A 13,649-nucleotide genomic window follows, 5' to 3' on the forward strand; every position below is an offset into this window, starting at 1 on the left:
TGCTCAGTATGCAGTGACAGCTAAGAAAGCAAATAGAATGTTAGGAATTATTAGGAAATGAATGGAAAAAAAATGAAAATGTTACAATGCCATTACATCGCTCCATGGTGCGACTGCACGTCGAATACTGGTGTATATTTCTGGTCACCGCATCTCAAAAAAGATATAGTGGAATTAGAAAAGGTACAGAGAAGGGTGGTAAAAATGATAAAGAGGATGGGATGACTTCCCTATGAGAAAAGGCTAAAGAGGCTAGGGTTCTTCAGCTTGGAGAATAGATGCTGAGGAGAGAAGATAGAGGTCTGTAAAATACATGTGGAGTAGAACGGGTAGAGGTGAATCGCTTGTTTACTCTTTCCAAAAATACTAGGACAAGGGGGGCAGGCAATGAATCTACTAAGTAGTAAATTTAAAACAAACCGGTAAAAATATTTCTTCACTCATGTAATTAAACTCTGGAACTCGCTGCCAGAGCACATGGTAAAAATAGTTAGCTTAGCAGGGTTTAAAAAAGGTTTGGATAATCTCCTAAAAGAAAGGTCCATAAGGCATTATTAAGATCTGCTATTTCTAGGATAAGCAGCATCAAATCTGCTTTACTGTTCTGAGATCTTGCCAGGTACTTGTGACCTGGATTGGCCACTGCTGTTAACATGATACTAGGCCTGATGGACCTTCCGTCTGTCCCAATATTCCAGCACTTATGTTCTTATGCTCTGATGCAGCCTTTGTTAAGTTCAGAATTCAGCATTTAGTTAACAGAGTGATATTTCTGTAATACCTTATTATATATAATTACTTCAAGTAGAGGAAATTAGAGAGAAGAATTTAAAAAAATTAAAGTAGATTGTAATGCCTTATTTTCTTAACCAACTTATGCCCTGCTAGTAGAATCAAAACTGATTATATATTCCTGCAACATACACAAGAAATAAAACAAAGTTGGAAACCAAGGAGAAGATAGACCTATGAAATCCAAAATGCAAGTTTTTTCTCACTCTCTTAAGTTTGGTCAGAATCAGCATAAGAAAGTAGGTACAAGCTGCACTTTCACAGATAAATTAAAGTTGTGCGGTTAGCATTTGAAAATATTTCACAACATAAAATCCAGACTTCAGTCTAGCTCAGAGAGAAATAGCAAGAAAAAGGCTCTGCAAGAACAGAGCAGCAAGCACATTATTAGGCAGTATTCAGTTTGAGTCTGCCGTCTGCCTTGCTCTCTTCCTCCATTTGCTCAACAGAAACTCTAACAAAATCAGATTTTCATCAAAATGAAGTGTGTGCCATCAGCAAAGGCAAGAAGCTCCCCTATAACTCCAGAACATTGAAGATGTGCTATTTTGAGGATGAAAATAGTCAAATAAATCAGCATGTCAAGTTCAACTCAAAAGTTTAAGCAGCCATCTTGTATGCTTACAGGTCCAAAAATGGATTTTCGGTGTCAGAGGACTATTATACTCCAATTGTATCAGCCCAAGGACACTGTGACCAGCTAGAACCAGCTTGGATGATTCACGGAATCCTTGAAGAAAAGGACATTGTTTACAATATGTTAGTCACTTTGGACCTGTGCAACCAGTTTTTGGGATAGCTGAATTTGGGATAGCTGAAGATGATGTAGAGAATACCTTCATTACTGGTGCCAGTATCATCAACAGTCACCAGTCAGTCAATCCCCGTCTCGTGTTTTACCATATTTTGAAGATCATGGGTGATAACGGAGTATATATGACTGTGTAGAGATCAAGTTCATCAATTCAAAAGGGAAGAATCACGATCCATCCCTCCCCCCAGCTCCAACTTTCTTCCACCCAACTGTGCTATTGACCAAAGTTTGATGATGTTCCTGATGACGTGCTGTCATTTATAGGCTGTGATCATTTAAATACTAAAAGATAGGTACAGATATTTGCCAGGAGAGTGAGTGTAAACCAAATGATGCTGTGCTTACTTTTGTTAAACATCAGTATTAGTGTTAAGAATTCTTAAAAACTGTTATTAGAATTTTACTGCTGCCTGCAGTTATATCTAAATTGCTTTGCTAATAAACCATCATATATACAGAAACACAGGTCAGTCCTTGTTATCAACAGATAGCGGGGCTGTAGTGAGCTGAGGACCCCATAATAGACTTGGCCATTCCCTAAACATACAGCCCTACCCAAGTCTTTACTGAATATGCCTCATATGTCCCTTGATAGAATTATCCTCCAAATTTTTATCTTTCAATGAAATATTTTCTATTATTTAAACAAATATTAACTATTTTCTGGGATACCCCTAGATAAGGAATATCAGAAAACTACATGCTAGACAAAATCATATCTCCATAAAGCTAAACTGTACAACCTACACTTACATGAGAATTTTAAGTAGAGAGGTGTGGTAGCCGTGTTAGTCCACTTTTAAAGGTAATCAATAGAAATAAAACAAAATAAAACATGAAAAAGAAAGTACATTTCTTGATTATGTCCAATAAAAAAGGTATCATATTAAGTTATGTCCAATAAAAAAGGTATCATCTTATTTTCTTTTTCATGAGAATTTTATCAACCCAAGGATATATGAACAACATTAGCAAAGTGCTGTGTCTTCATTATTGACTTAAAGACTGACCTTTCATTTCTTTACTCTCTTTTATAAAAACGTGATCTTGAATAAATGTGAGCAGCTCAGACTGCAAGGATGAATCTGGAGAATATGACAATACTTTCAAAACTTCATCCTCAGTTTCTTGGTGACTAAGAATCATCAGGAGATCACACAGCAGAGTGAAGGACTAATAAATAAAAGCAAAAAAAAAAAAAAGTAAAAAGAAAGCATTTGAAAATAAAAGCAGAAAAGGATTACATTTTTTTTAAACTTTAGAATGCATTTATAAGCTCATTTTAAGGGATATTTACTAAGCTGCAATGGAACTGTGTATTCTGTGTGACAACAATATGCTGTCTCAGAACCCTGGGAAAGCACTGCCGAACTTGTTATAAACTCTTTAAGACTTGCCTCCTACCCTACAGCCACATTAAAGTTGTAGTCCTCTTTGGGCAATCCACAGCTTTACATGCCACTATTGAACAAAAGCTTTTCCCTCAGGGTGCCTCCCAGCAGTCACATCTTCCCTCACCTTTCACCCATACCAGTACTATGGGCCCTGTTTACTAAGGTGTGCTAGCGTTTTTAGTGCACGCTAAAAACACTAGCGTGCCTACAGAATTGCTCAGTAAACAAGGCCCTATCTATTTTCAGCTCTGGGTTCAAAATGGCATCACTGACTCCTAGCAACAGTTTCACTGTGCAACCACTAGATGTCAGCCTGGAACCCTAGCAGTAGTACTATGAGACTACTTCTAGCGGTCAGCAATGCCATTTTGAACCCAGCGTCAGGTGGAGCAGGAGCACCCTTAAATTGTCCTTCTCCTCATGTTATAGCTGTGATTTCTTCTAAACTTTATAAAATTGCAGATTGGCTCACTACAAACCATATGAAACTTAATCATGTATATCCACTCCTACCCTAAGATAATGTTCAAGCACCTTTCTGACCTCATTTGCAATTACGTTCTTTAAAGTAGTCCTTTATTTTCTTACTCCTGTTACCCTATTTAATCTATCTATATGTTCCATCTTTGTTTACACCCTATGCTGTCTATTAACCCTAGAACGCATATTGGGGGCCTTTTAGGCCCCCATGCTTACATTTTTGCTATTATCTGCAAAATTACTTTAGTTAGAATTTTGAAACTCAAGGTATTACTCAAGTATGTCATTGTTGATAATATCCAGTTGTTCATATAATTTTTTTTCATAGGCATTATGGTGTAACAATGCTTGTTTGGTGAAAACTACATCTGTACGAATTGGGGGCCTTTTAGGCCCCCGCTGTTTTTATCATGTTCTCAGAAGTGTTTGTGTCTCAAGTTACTTTATTTGTACTCAGTAATGCTGGTGGAGGGGCCAGGGTGTGGATAATAACATGTGAGGATGTCATGTGATTTTTGGAGGGAGTGATAAGGCCATGACATCACCTCAGGTCCTCTGAACACTGAGGACAGTATACACTGTGAGCTAATTGCTGAAGGACCTGTGATAAGATAAGCTGTTGAGAGGAAATCTGTTTCATTTTCTAACATCTAGTCAGCAATGGCACAGTCTTCCTCCAAGTGTCTGACTGACCAAGAGATTGAAGCGATTATGTTTCAAAGCGATGATGAAAGTGAACTATCTTTGTCTGATGAAGAATATCTGCCACCAGCTAATCAAACATCCTCATCCAGTGATTCTTCTGATGATGAAGAAGTGAATCTAGTGGATCCTCAAGAAGTGATAAGTAGAACATCCAAAACGAATGTTTTTTGGGACAGTAATCCTACATTAGTCGGACGTACTCCAATACACAATATTGTGAGACATGCTCAAGTTGCTGTGGGAAGTCCCAGTTACTTTACCCCTAAAGATGTATTCTGTACTTATTTTTCTGACAATATTGCAGAAGAGGTCCTATTATGTTCAAACCTAGAAGGAAGACGTATCGCTTCAGCAAAAAATAAGTCCTGGAAAAATATCTCAAAAGAGGAACTTTATGCATATATTGGACTTTTCCTGCTGGCAGGGAGTCAAAAATCGTATGATGTCCCAATACGAGAATTATTTCTGGACCCACTTTCTGATCCACACTATAAGGCGACAATGTCAGTGGGCAGATATGAGGAAATTAGAAGGATCATTCGCTTTGATGATAAGCGAACTCGTGCAGCGAGATTTGAAACAGACAAATTAGCCCCTATCAGTTATATCTGGAACATATTTATCAAAAATTGCACAAAACTTTACAATCCTAGTACTAATGTTACTGTAGATGAGCAACTTGTACCGTTCAGAGGACGCTGCAAATTCATACAATACATGCCCAGCAAGCCAGCCAAGTACGGTATAAAAATCTTCTGGATGTGTGATTCTGCAAATTATTATGGCATAAATGGCGTAATCTACTGTGGCAAAGAGGTTGGTGCACCAGTACAGAAGGATCTGGGGTCTGAAATAGTCAAAACTCTTGCTGTTCCAATATTCAATTCAGGTAGAAACATCACCATGGACAATTATTTCACCAATGTTGAACTAGGCAATTTTCTGCTTGCAAAAGCTATTACACTTGTTGGTACTATAAAGCAAAACAGACGAGAAATTCCAGCAGCACTCAAACACAATCGTCAGCGAGCACTTTATGAGAGTGTCTTTGGATTCAATAACAAAGCGACTTTGGTATCTTACAAGGCAAAGAAGGAGAAATCTGTAATTTTACTCAGTACCATGCATCACGATTGCAGTGTTGACAGCAATAACCAAAAATTGAAACCAGAAATCATCCTGCATTACAATGCAACAAAAGGAGGTGTAGATAAAATGGATGAGATGGTGGGAGAATATTCGTGTAAGAGGCAAACAAAACGATGGCCTGTAGTACTATTTTCAAATATGCTTGATGTAGCAGCCCTAAATTCATTCATTATTTATACAGAAACTCATCCTGAATTTCATGCACAGAGGAAGGACAGGAGACGCTTATTCTTGAAGGACCTTTGTCATAAACTTGTAATACCTCACATGATAGAGCGAAGCGACTTGAAATGCTTGCCAAAGAAAACTAAAGAAGCAATGAAACGGTGTGGCGTACAGTTTCAGATTACTCCAGAGCCAGGAGAAAGAAAACGAAAGCGTTGTTTCATGTGTCCAAGAAACATAGAGAGGAAAACTGAGCGATATTGTTCCACTTGTAAGGAAACTGTTTGCAAAGAACACTCTTCTGAAAAAATAACATGTCAGAATTGTTTGGAAGACTAATATAATAGAAAAGAAAGTTAGAATAAAAATGTAGCTGCAGCTAGTTTGCTATAGATTTCTATGCATTTTTGTGTGTTTTCATGTCTTTGCGTGAAATTTGGGAAAAAAAAGATTTTTTGGTGTTTTCTGTGAAAAATTATAATTAAAATGTTGTCCACTATTCATATTTTATTGAGCAATTTTGAAATAAACTTGTAAAAGTTATTTAAGTGTGTTTTTCTACATTATATGCATGGGGGCCTAAAAGGCCCCCATGACGTTAATATGTATATTTTTAACGTCATGCGTTCTAGGGTTAAAATGTTTTATTGTGCATTTCTAAAGCGCTACCAGGGTTGCGCAGCGCTGTACAATTAACAAAGAAGGACAGTCCCTGCTCAAAGGAGCTTACAATCTAAAGGACAAAAAGTGCAGTCAATCAAGATTGAATATAGCATACTATGCCATACTTTGTATTGTTTGAATATTTTTACTGCTGCAATTGTCTATTGCTTATGTTTGACTTGTATACCACCTTGAGTGAATTCCTTCAAAAAGGTGGTAAATAAATCCTAATAAATAAATAAATTACATTAGTCTTGTATTCCGCAACATCCTCTATGGTTCCGTACAGATCACAAAGCAATAAAAACCAGCATATCTAGCTGGGAATATACATCAGTTTGCATAACATATTAAATGTTATGCAAGCTAACCCACAGTCTACTTAAATAAGACCGCTTTAAGGGTCCTGTTTAGTAAGCCACGCTGTACGCGTGCTAACTTTTTAGCATGCTTAAAATTAGCATGCACTAATGATAGGGACACCCATAGATTCCTATGGGTGTCTTTAGTGTTAGCGTGTGCTAAAAAGCTAACACACCTACAGCGTGGCTTAGTAAACAGGGGCCTAAGTTGCTTGCGAAACAAATAATAATTAGATATTGAGCTAACAGTTATCGGGAGAGAATTCCATAGGGAAGCAGCCTGATAGGGAATGAGCCAGAAAGCTGTCTAAAATACTTAACCAGCTTATTCGATGGAAACTGTAAAGAAACTTGCCCTCTTACCAACTGTCTACCCAATAAAGGGAAAAAAGTCTGAAGCTATTATATTCTCTATAACCACCCCTACCCTCCCACATTCCTCCCTCCCATGAGTCATGGTTTTGAAACTCTTTTCAAAGATTCCATAAAGATTTTAGGTGTCACACTTGACAGTTTGATTTTTTTTTACCCACATATATCCAATGTTGTCAGTAAATGTTCCTATATACCTTGAGACAAATTTATTTCATCAAATAGCACTGGCTACCTGTTGTTTTTTGAAAATCATATAGAAAAATTTTACGACATCACACACCAGGTCTTACACTTTGGAATTCATTCCTTTCTTTTTGATCTCCTTGTTCCGTATACACCACAACGTACCCTTCGATCCTCTAATCAACATCTACTTACAGTACCCATCCTACCGCCATGTTTGGCTTGATTTAATTTGTAATATATGTTTTAGTATTGTGACTTCATCCATCTGGAATGGTCTGCCCCTCTCTCTTCAAACTGAAGCTTCATTTTCATGCTTTAAGAAAGCTCTTAAGACCTCTCTCTTCACCCAGGCATTTCCACAATCCTGACTCTCTTAGCCTGTCGACCATGCTATCACTGGCCTCTATCCAAAACCTGTTTCTTCCCTACCTCTCTGTCTCTTCCCCATATTGAAAGGGATTTGTAATTAATGGACTATCCCCGTTATGTCATCCTTTTGTATGTGTTGTTTAAGTTTAGTTATTATCTCTCCCCTTTGACCTTTTCCTTTCGTTATCCTTTTTATTACATAAACCACCTAGCTATTTTTTTTTTATTCATAGTATATCAAGAATAAATTGAACCTTTACTTTCCCTCTCCTTGCTACTGGACCATCAGACCTTCCATCCCGATACATCTCGGAGGTGAGTGAGGTTCTGGGGGAGGGGGGGGGGGAGGGTTGGTTTGAGGACAGGTGTAAGGAGATGTACAAAATGGGAGGAGTTTTTCAGGGAGATAGGGTTGAACTTCTGATCGAAATGGTGGGGGAGGTTCAGACTTGTGATCAGGGGTAGGAGTAGTGGAATTTTGATCAGGGGAGTGGAGGGTGTTTAGACTTGTGATCATGAGTGTGAGGGATCTGGAACTGCAATCAGGGGAAGTGAATGGGATTCAGGTGACATGATAGGGATTGGTGGTGGTGGTGGGGGGGGGGGGGGGGGGGAGTTTTATTTTTCTATCATATTGGTTCCAGTTTCTCTTTTCCACTTTCCTGTCTGTCTTCTGCTAATTCTTCGTGGCTGCTGTCCATTTGTCTTTTCTCGTTCCATTCCCTCACAACACTTGCATACTGATCTTTCCATTTTGGCTTTTCCCGCCTCTGTCCACTCAAATTTCACCCTCTTTCTAACCCCTTTCCTTCTTTTTACTTTTCAGATACCTATCAAATTTCCATCTCCTTCTTTCACTCACTAGCTCTTCCATTCTCCATCTCACTCTTTCCTCAGCCTTCCATTCCCTTCTATCTTCAATCTACTCCCCATTACCATATTTCTACCCACTGTAATCACTATCTTACTCTCATTCATTTCCTTGCCAGCACCCCCCCCCCCCACCTTGGCCTCTCCCACATAGTTCCACCATTCCCAGTGCCTCCCTCCCTCCACCCTTCTAGCCCAGCATCTGCTCCCTCTTTCTCCCCAGCCTAGCATCTGCTCCCTCTTCCTCCCCTCCCCACCCTCGTAGCCTGACATCTCTCTCCACTCCACCCCAGCATCTTTTTGGCCTCTCTCTCTTACCTCCGTCTCCCTCCCTGTGGTCCAGCACTTCTCCCTCTATCTTCCCTCCCTCACTCCCTTCTGCCCCTGGATCTAACATCTCCCTCCTTCCCCCCTCCTGTGCAGGATCTCTCCTTCCCTTCCTTCTCCTCCACCCTCATGTCCAACATCACTCCCTCTATTTTTCCTCTTCCCTCTCTCCCTTGCATCCCAGGTCTAATATCCCTCCTCCCTGCAGCATCTATCTCTCCCTCCCACAACCACCATGTCCAGCATTTCTTCCTCTCTTGTCCTTCACCCCTCCTGTGCAGTATCTATCCCTCCCTTTCCCTACCCCATCCTACCCTACATCAAACAATTCTCTCTCTTTCCCTCCATGGATATTTATTGCTGTCATGTAGAGATTGAAAGCCAATAAGTGAGGTTTTTCTCACTGGTCCTAGCCATGTCTAAAACCGTTTCTGGCATATGTGTATTAGATATATTCTGATCAATAAAGAGAAAATAAAATTCCTTTTTCTAACTTTGTTGTCTGGTTATTTTATTTTTCTAATCGTGTTGGTACCAGTCTCTGGTTTCTGCTTTCCTCTGTCTTCTCTTAACTCTCTTGCTAGGGTCTCCTTATCCATTTGGCATTTCTTCTCTCTCCATTTTTGTCCATTACCTTCCCTCTATATCCCTATCTGCTCTGTCCAGTACATCCCCCCTCTGTGTCCCTGCCCCTATCCTTCCGCTATGTTTAGAATCTCCCTTCTCTGTGCCCTTATTCTTGCCTTGTTCAGCACCTCCCCTCTGTATTCATATCTTTGTCACTCTCCCCCTCCCCATATTCAGCATTGCCCTTTCTCTGCCCCTCCACATGTCCAGCCTCTCCACTTATTCTTCTCTTCCTTCCACATCCTCCACCTGGAGGCCAGCATCTCTCCATCTCTCTTCCTTCCCTTTTGTCCCCCCTCCTGGGAGGTTAGCACCTCTCTTCCTTTTCTCGTTCTCCCCTCACCCTCAGGGGCCAATATATCTCCCTCTCTTCCTCCCCCCCCCCACCCTTGTGGGTCCAGCAACTCTTCCTGTTTCTCCTTCCCACAAGTTCTGGCATCTCTTCCTCTCCTTCCCGTACCCCTCCTCCCCCCCAAGGTCTGCAATTCCCTCCCTTGACCATCTGTCCTGCTCCCTCTCCACGAGTCCAGCATCAATCTGTCTCCTACCCCTGCAAGTCCTGATATCTATTCCTTCATTCCCCAGTCCTGGCATCTCTATCTCCATTCTAGCCTCTCCAACAGCCTGGCATCTCTCACTCTACAATTCCTCTGGAAGATTATGAAGATGTGTGGTCGGCAACACCAAAGACAGGCTGCCTCTGGCCAGTACAGGCCTCCTTCCCTAATGCTACATCCTTCCAAACAGGAAGTTGCATTAGAGAAGGAGGGATGTGGCAGAGGAAAGAAGGCCTGTGCTGGCTGGAGGCAGCGTGTCTTCAATACTGTTGACCACACAGGCAAGCTTTATGGTTTGCTGGCAGTGACAGTTGATGGGCCATGGGAGGGGAGAATTAAAGGGAGAAAGAGAAAGAAATGATAGACCACGGGGAGCAGCTGAAAGCCAAAGTGTGTGAAAAGCACATTTAGGCATGTGAGCTGGAGAAAAGTCCTAAATGTATGTATCACATACCCAGTGATTGGTGACTTGGCAAGTCTAGATACAAAGCTATGCAAGTTTGCTGTTTGCACTGCCTTTGTGACTCTCTTCACACAGTTAATACATTTTAATACATAAAGTAAAAGCTAAATCTATAATAATGGAGGATACGTAATTTTACTACTGATTTGATCAAAGAGTCTAGCACACTATTTTAATTCTCAGAACTAAAAAAGATGCCAAGAAGCTGAAAGACAGATGGCAAAACTATCATAGATTTTCTAGCTTGGAACATGTGAAGTTCCTGGTAATGGCAACATGCAAAAAAAAAAAAAAAAAAATCAAGAAACTTTACCCTACTGGGTATTAATTTTGTGACCTGGATTAGCCACTATTGGAAACAGGATGCTGGGCTTAATGGACCTTCAGTCTGTCTCAGTATGGCAATACTTATGCACTCATGTAATTTATTTATTATTTATTAGGATTACTTACCACCTTTATGAAGGAATTCACTCAAGGCGCTGTACAGTAAGAATAGATCAAACATGAGCAATAGGCAATTACAGCCATAAAAATATTCAAACAATACAAAGTATGGTATAGTACACTACTTACAATATCAACACAATAAGTAATAGAACATTTTAACTGACAGTGAAGGGTAAGCAAAGATGTAACATATAAATAGGTATGAGAGTAAGAAGAGTTAGAAAATAAGGTGACTGATTTAAAGGAAGTTGCACATGAGGTCAGAGAGATGGTTAAATATGATCTCAGCTAGGGTAGGAGTGGATAAATATGTCGTGCTGCAGTACGTGCAGCCCAAGTCACTCCTTGTGTGTGTGAGTGAGACTAACAAGTTAGTTACTTCTTCCACTAAAGGCCTGGTTAAAGAGCCAAGCTTTCACCTTCTTCCTGAAGTAGAATAGTCTTGTGTTAAGCGCAGCCTTTCAGGCAGTGCATTCCAGAGTGTGGGGGCTACTCTGGAGAAGGCTTGCTTGCGAGTATCACATCGTGTAATGTCTTCTGGAGAGGATGTGGTTAGTGATAGTCCTTGAGAGGACCTTAATGTCCTTGGCGGTGTGTGGAGGATGATCCTATTCTTCAGGTACTCAGGGAGATTTCCTTTCAGGGCCTTGAAGATCAGACATAGAGCTTTAAATTTAGCCCTGTATTATACTTGCAGCCAATGAAGATTTTGCAAAAATGGTGTGATGTGGCCATCTTGCTTGCAACTTTCTATGAGTCTTGCTGCTGCATTCGGAATCAACTGGAGCTGGTGCAGGCCCTTTGTAGTCAGACCATTGTATAGTGCATTGCAGTAATCCAGTCTTGATGTTATCATGGCATACACAACTGAAATAAGATTTACCTTTTGATGTAAGGAGAGAGACAGCATAGCTGTCGCGAACAGTAGAAGCAGCTCTTGAAGGTTGCTTGGATTTGGGGAATCAGAGTAAGTGTTGAATCTAACTGTATTCCAAGGTTCCTGACTTGTGATTTGAGGTGGAGTTCATACTACCCAAAAGGGTTTTGAAGTCAGGTATGTATCCACTTGTATTAGGGGCCGAGAGAAGCTCAATTTTACTTGGGTTCAGGCACAGTTTGTTGTATTTAGCCCATTCTTGAACTGATGTTAGGCAAGAAATCAGTTTATTCAAGGCTGTAGGTAAGTCAGGTTCAATGGGTATGAGTAGCTGCACATCATCTGCATAGATGTAGAACTGAGTGTCCACTTACCGAATCAGCTCAGCTAGTGGCTTGAGGTAGATATTGAACAGAATAGGTGACAGTATTGATCCTTGTGGTACCCCGGTCAGTGTCCATGATGGTGATGAGTTGCTGCCAAACATTATGGATTGTTGCCTGTCTGATAGATAGGATCTGAACCAGGCAAGTACTGTTCCATTGACACCTGTTTCTGTCAGTCATGCTAGCAAATCACGATCCACAGTGTCAAAATTCCAGAGTTTAATTACACGCTGAGTGAAGAAATATTTTCTCCAATTTGTTTTACATTTACTATTTTGTAGCTTCATTGTGTGCCCCCTAGTCCTAGTATTTTTGGAAAGAGTAAACAAGTGATTCATGTCTACCCATTCTACTCCACTCATTATTTTATAGATTCTATCATATCTCCCCTCAGCCCTAGTCGCTTTAGCCTTTCCTCATAGGGAAGTCATCCCATCCCGTTTATCATTTTCTTCACCCTTCTCTGTACCTCTTCTAATTCCACTATATCTTTTTGAGATGCGGTGACCAGAACTGCACACAATATTCAAGGTGCGTGCACATAGTATTTGAGGTGCGATCATACCATGGAGCGATACAAAGGCATTATAACGTCCTCATTTCTGTTTTCCATTCTTTTCCTAATAATACCTAATATTCTATTTGCTTTCTGAGCGCATCTAATTCAATCTTTGAAATTAAGTTCTTATTTCTATGCAGACAATATTTTACTTGTTCATTATGTGTCTGTTACAAATCCTGATTTTTCATTATTGCAATCATGCTTTGGCTTTGTGAGCATTGCTTGATCTTAAATTTAAAAAACCTGACTATCTGCTGGCTTACAGGCCAGTTCCTTCTATAATACCTGTGTTGTTTGGTGAACCAATACTCCCTGTCGACAGTTTTAAATACTTAGATGTTTTAACTGATTCTATATTGTAATTTCAGCAGTTTTGAAACGGGGTTTCTTCGCTCTCCGAAGGATTAAATCGGTAAGAGGGATTTTGGATTTTTAAGCACTACATACATTGTTTCATGCTTTTGTCTGTTCCCAGCTGATGTCAGACTTGTGAGTTCTTGTACCAAGTAGAGCACTGCTGAGTCCGGTACTCGGACCAGGTTCTGCTTGGCGGCTGGACAACCCCGGGTTTCACCTGCGCTGACCGCCATTCCCCAGAGGTTGAGCCCCTAGATGCGGGCAGCCTGCAGGACTTACGAGACGGAGCTGGAAGCGGGGTGGTGAACGTATCGGCCAGGCAGGCAGCAGGTCAAGAGAGTAATCCAGGTATAGGCTAAGTCAGTAGGCAGGCAGCAGGCAAGAAAGTAATCCAGGCACAGGTAAAGTCAATAGGCAGGCAGCAGGTCAAGAGAGCAATCCAGACACAGGTAAAGTCAATAGGCAGGCAGCCGGTCAAGAGAGTAATCCAGGTACAGGCAAAATCAGTAGGTAGGCAGCAGGCAAGAGAGTAATCCAGGTACAGGCAAAGTCAGCAACGAGGGACAAAGTAGAGAAGAAGCAAACTACTGAGCAAGTAACACCTACCAAAGTAGAAGCCGAAGCATGGAGTCCAGGAAGAGCTCAGCTGATAAAGTGCTGGCGTCTGACATCAGCAGGGACCAGCAGGGAGAAGGAGCACAGCCATAGGACAAGAGCAG

At 40.8% G+C, this 13,649-nt stretch overlaps 1 protein-coding gene across 2 annotated transcripts in view; it reads right to left on the reverse strand.

Annotated features, from left to right (window-relative positions):
- The window catches only part of LOC115468711 (cohesin subunit SA-2-like), a 312,673-nt gene that overhangs the window by 36,801 nt on the left and 262,223 nt on the right, over positions 1–13,649 (reverse strand). For both annotated transcript variants that reach the window (XM_030200630.1, XM_030200629.1), the window contains exon 25: positions 2,617–2,779. In XM_030200630.1, coding sequence (XP_030056490.1) covers positions 2,617–2,779 — 163 coding nt within the window. The remainder of the gene's footprint in view (positions 1–2,616; positions 2,780–13,649) is intronic.

The sequence above is a fragment of the Microcaecilia unicolor genome, chromosome 4, assembly GCF_901765095.1.
Source record: "Microcaecilia unicolor chromosome 4, aMicUni1.1, whole genome shotgun sequence".
Classification (NCBI taxonomy): domain Eukaryota; kingdom Metazoa; phylum Chordata; class Amphibia; order Gymnophiona; family Siphonopidae; genus Microcaecilia; species Microcaecilia unicolor.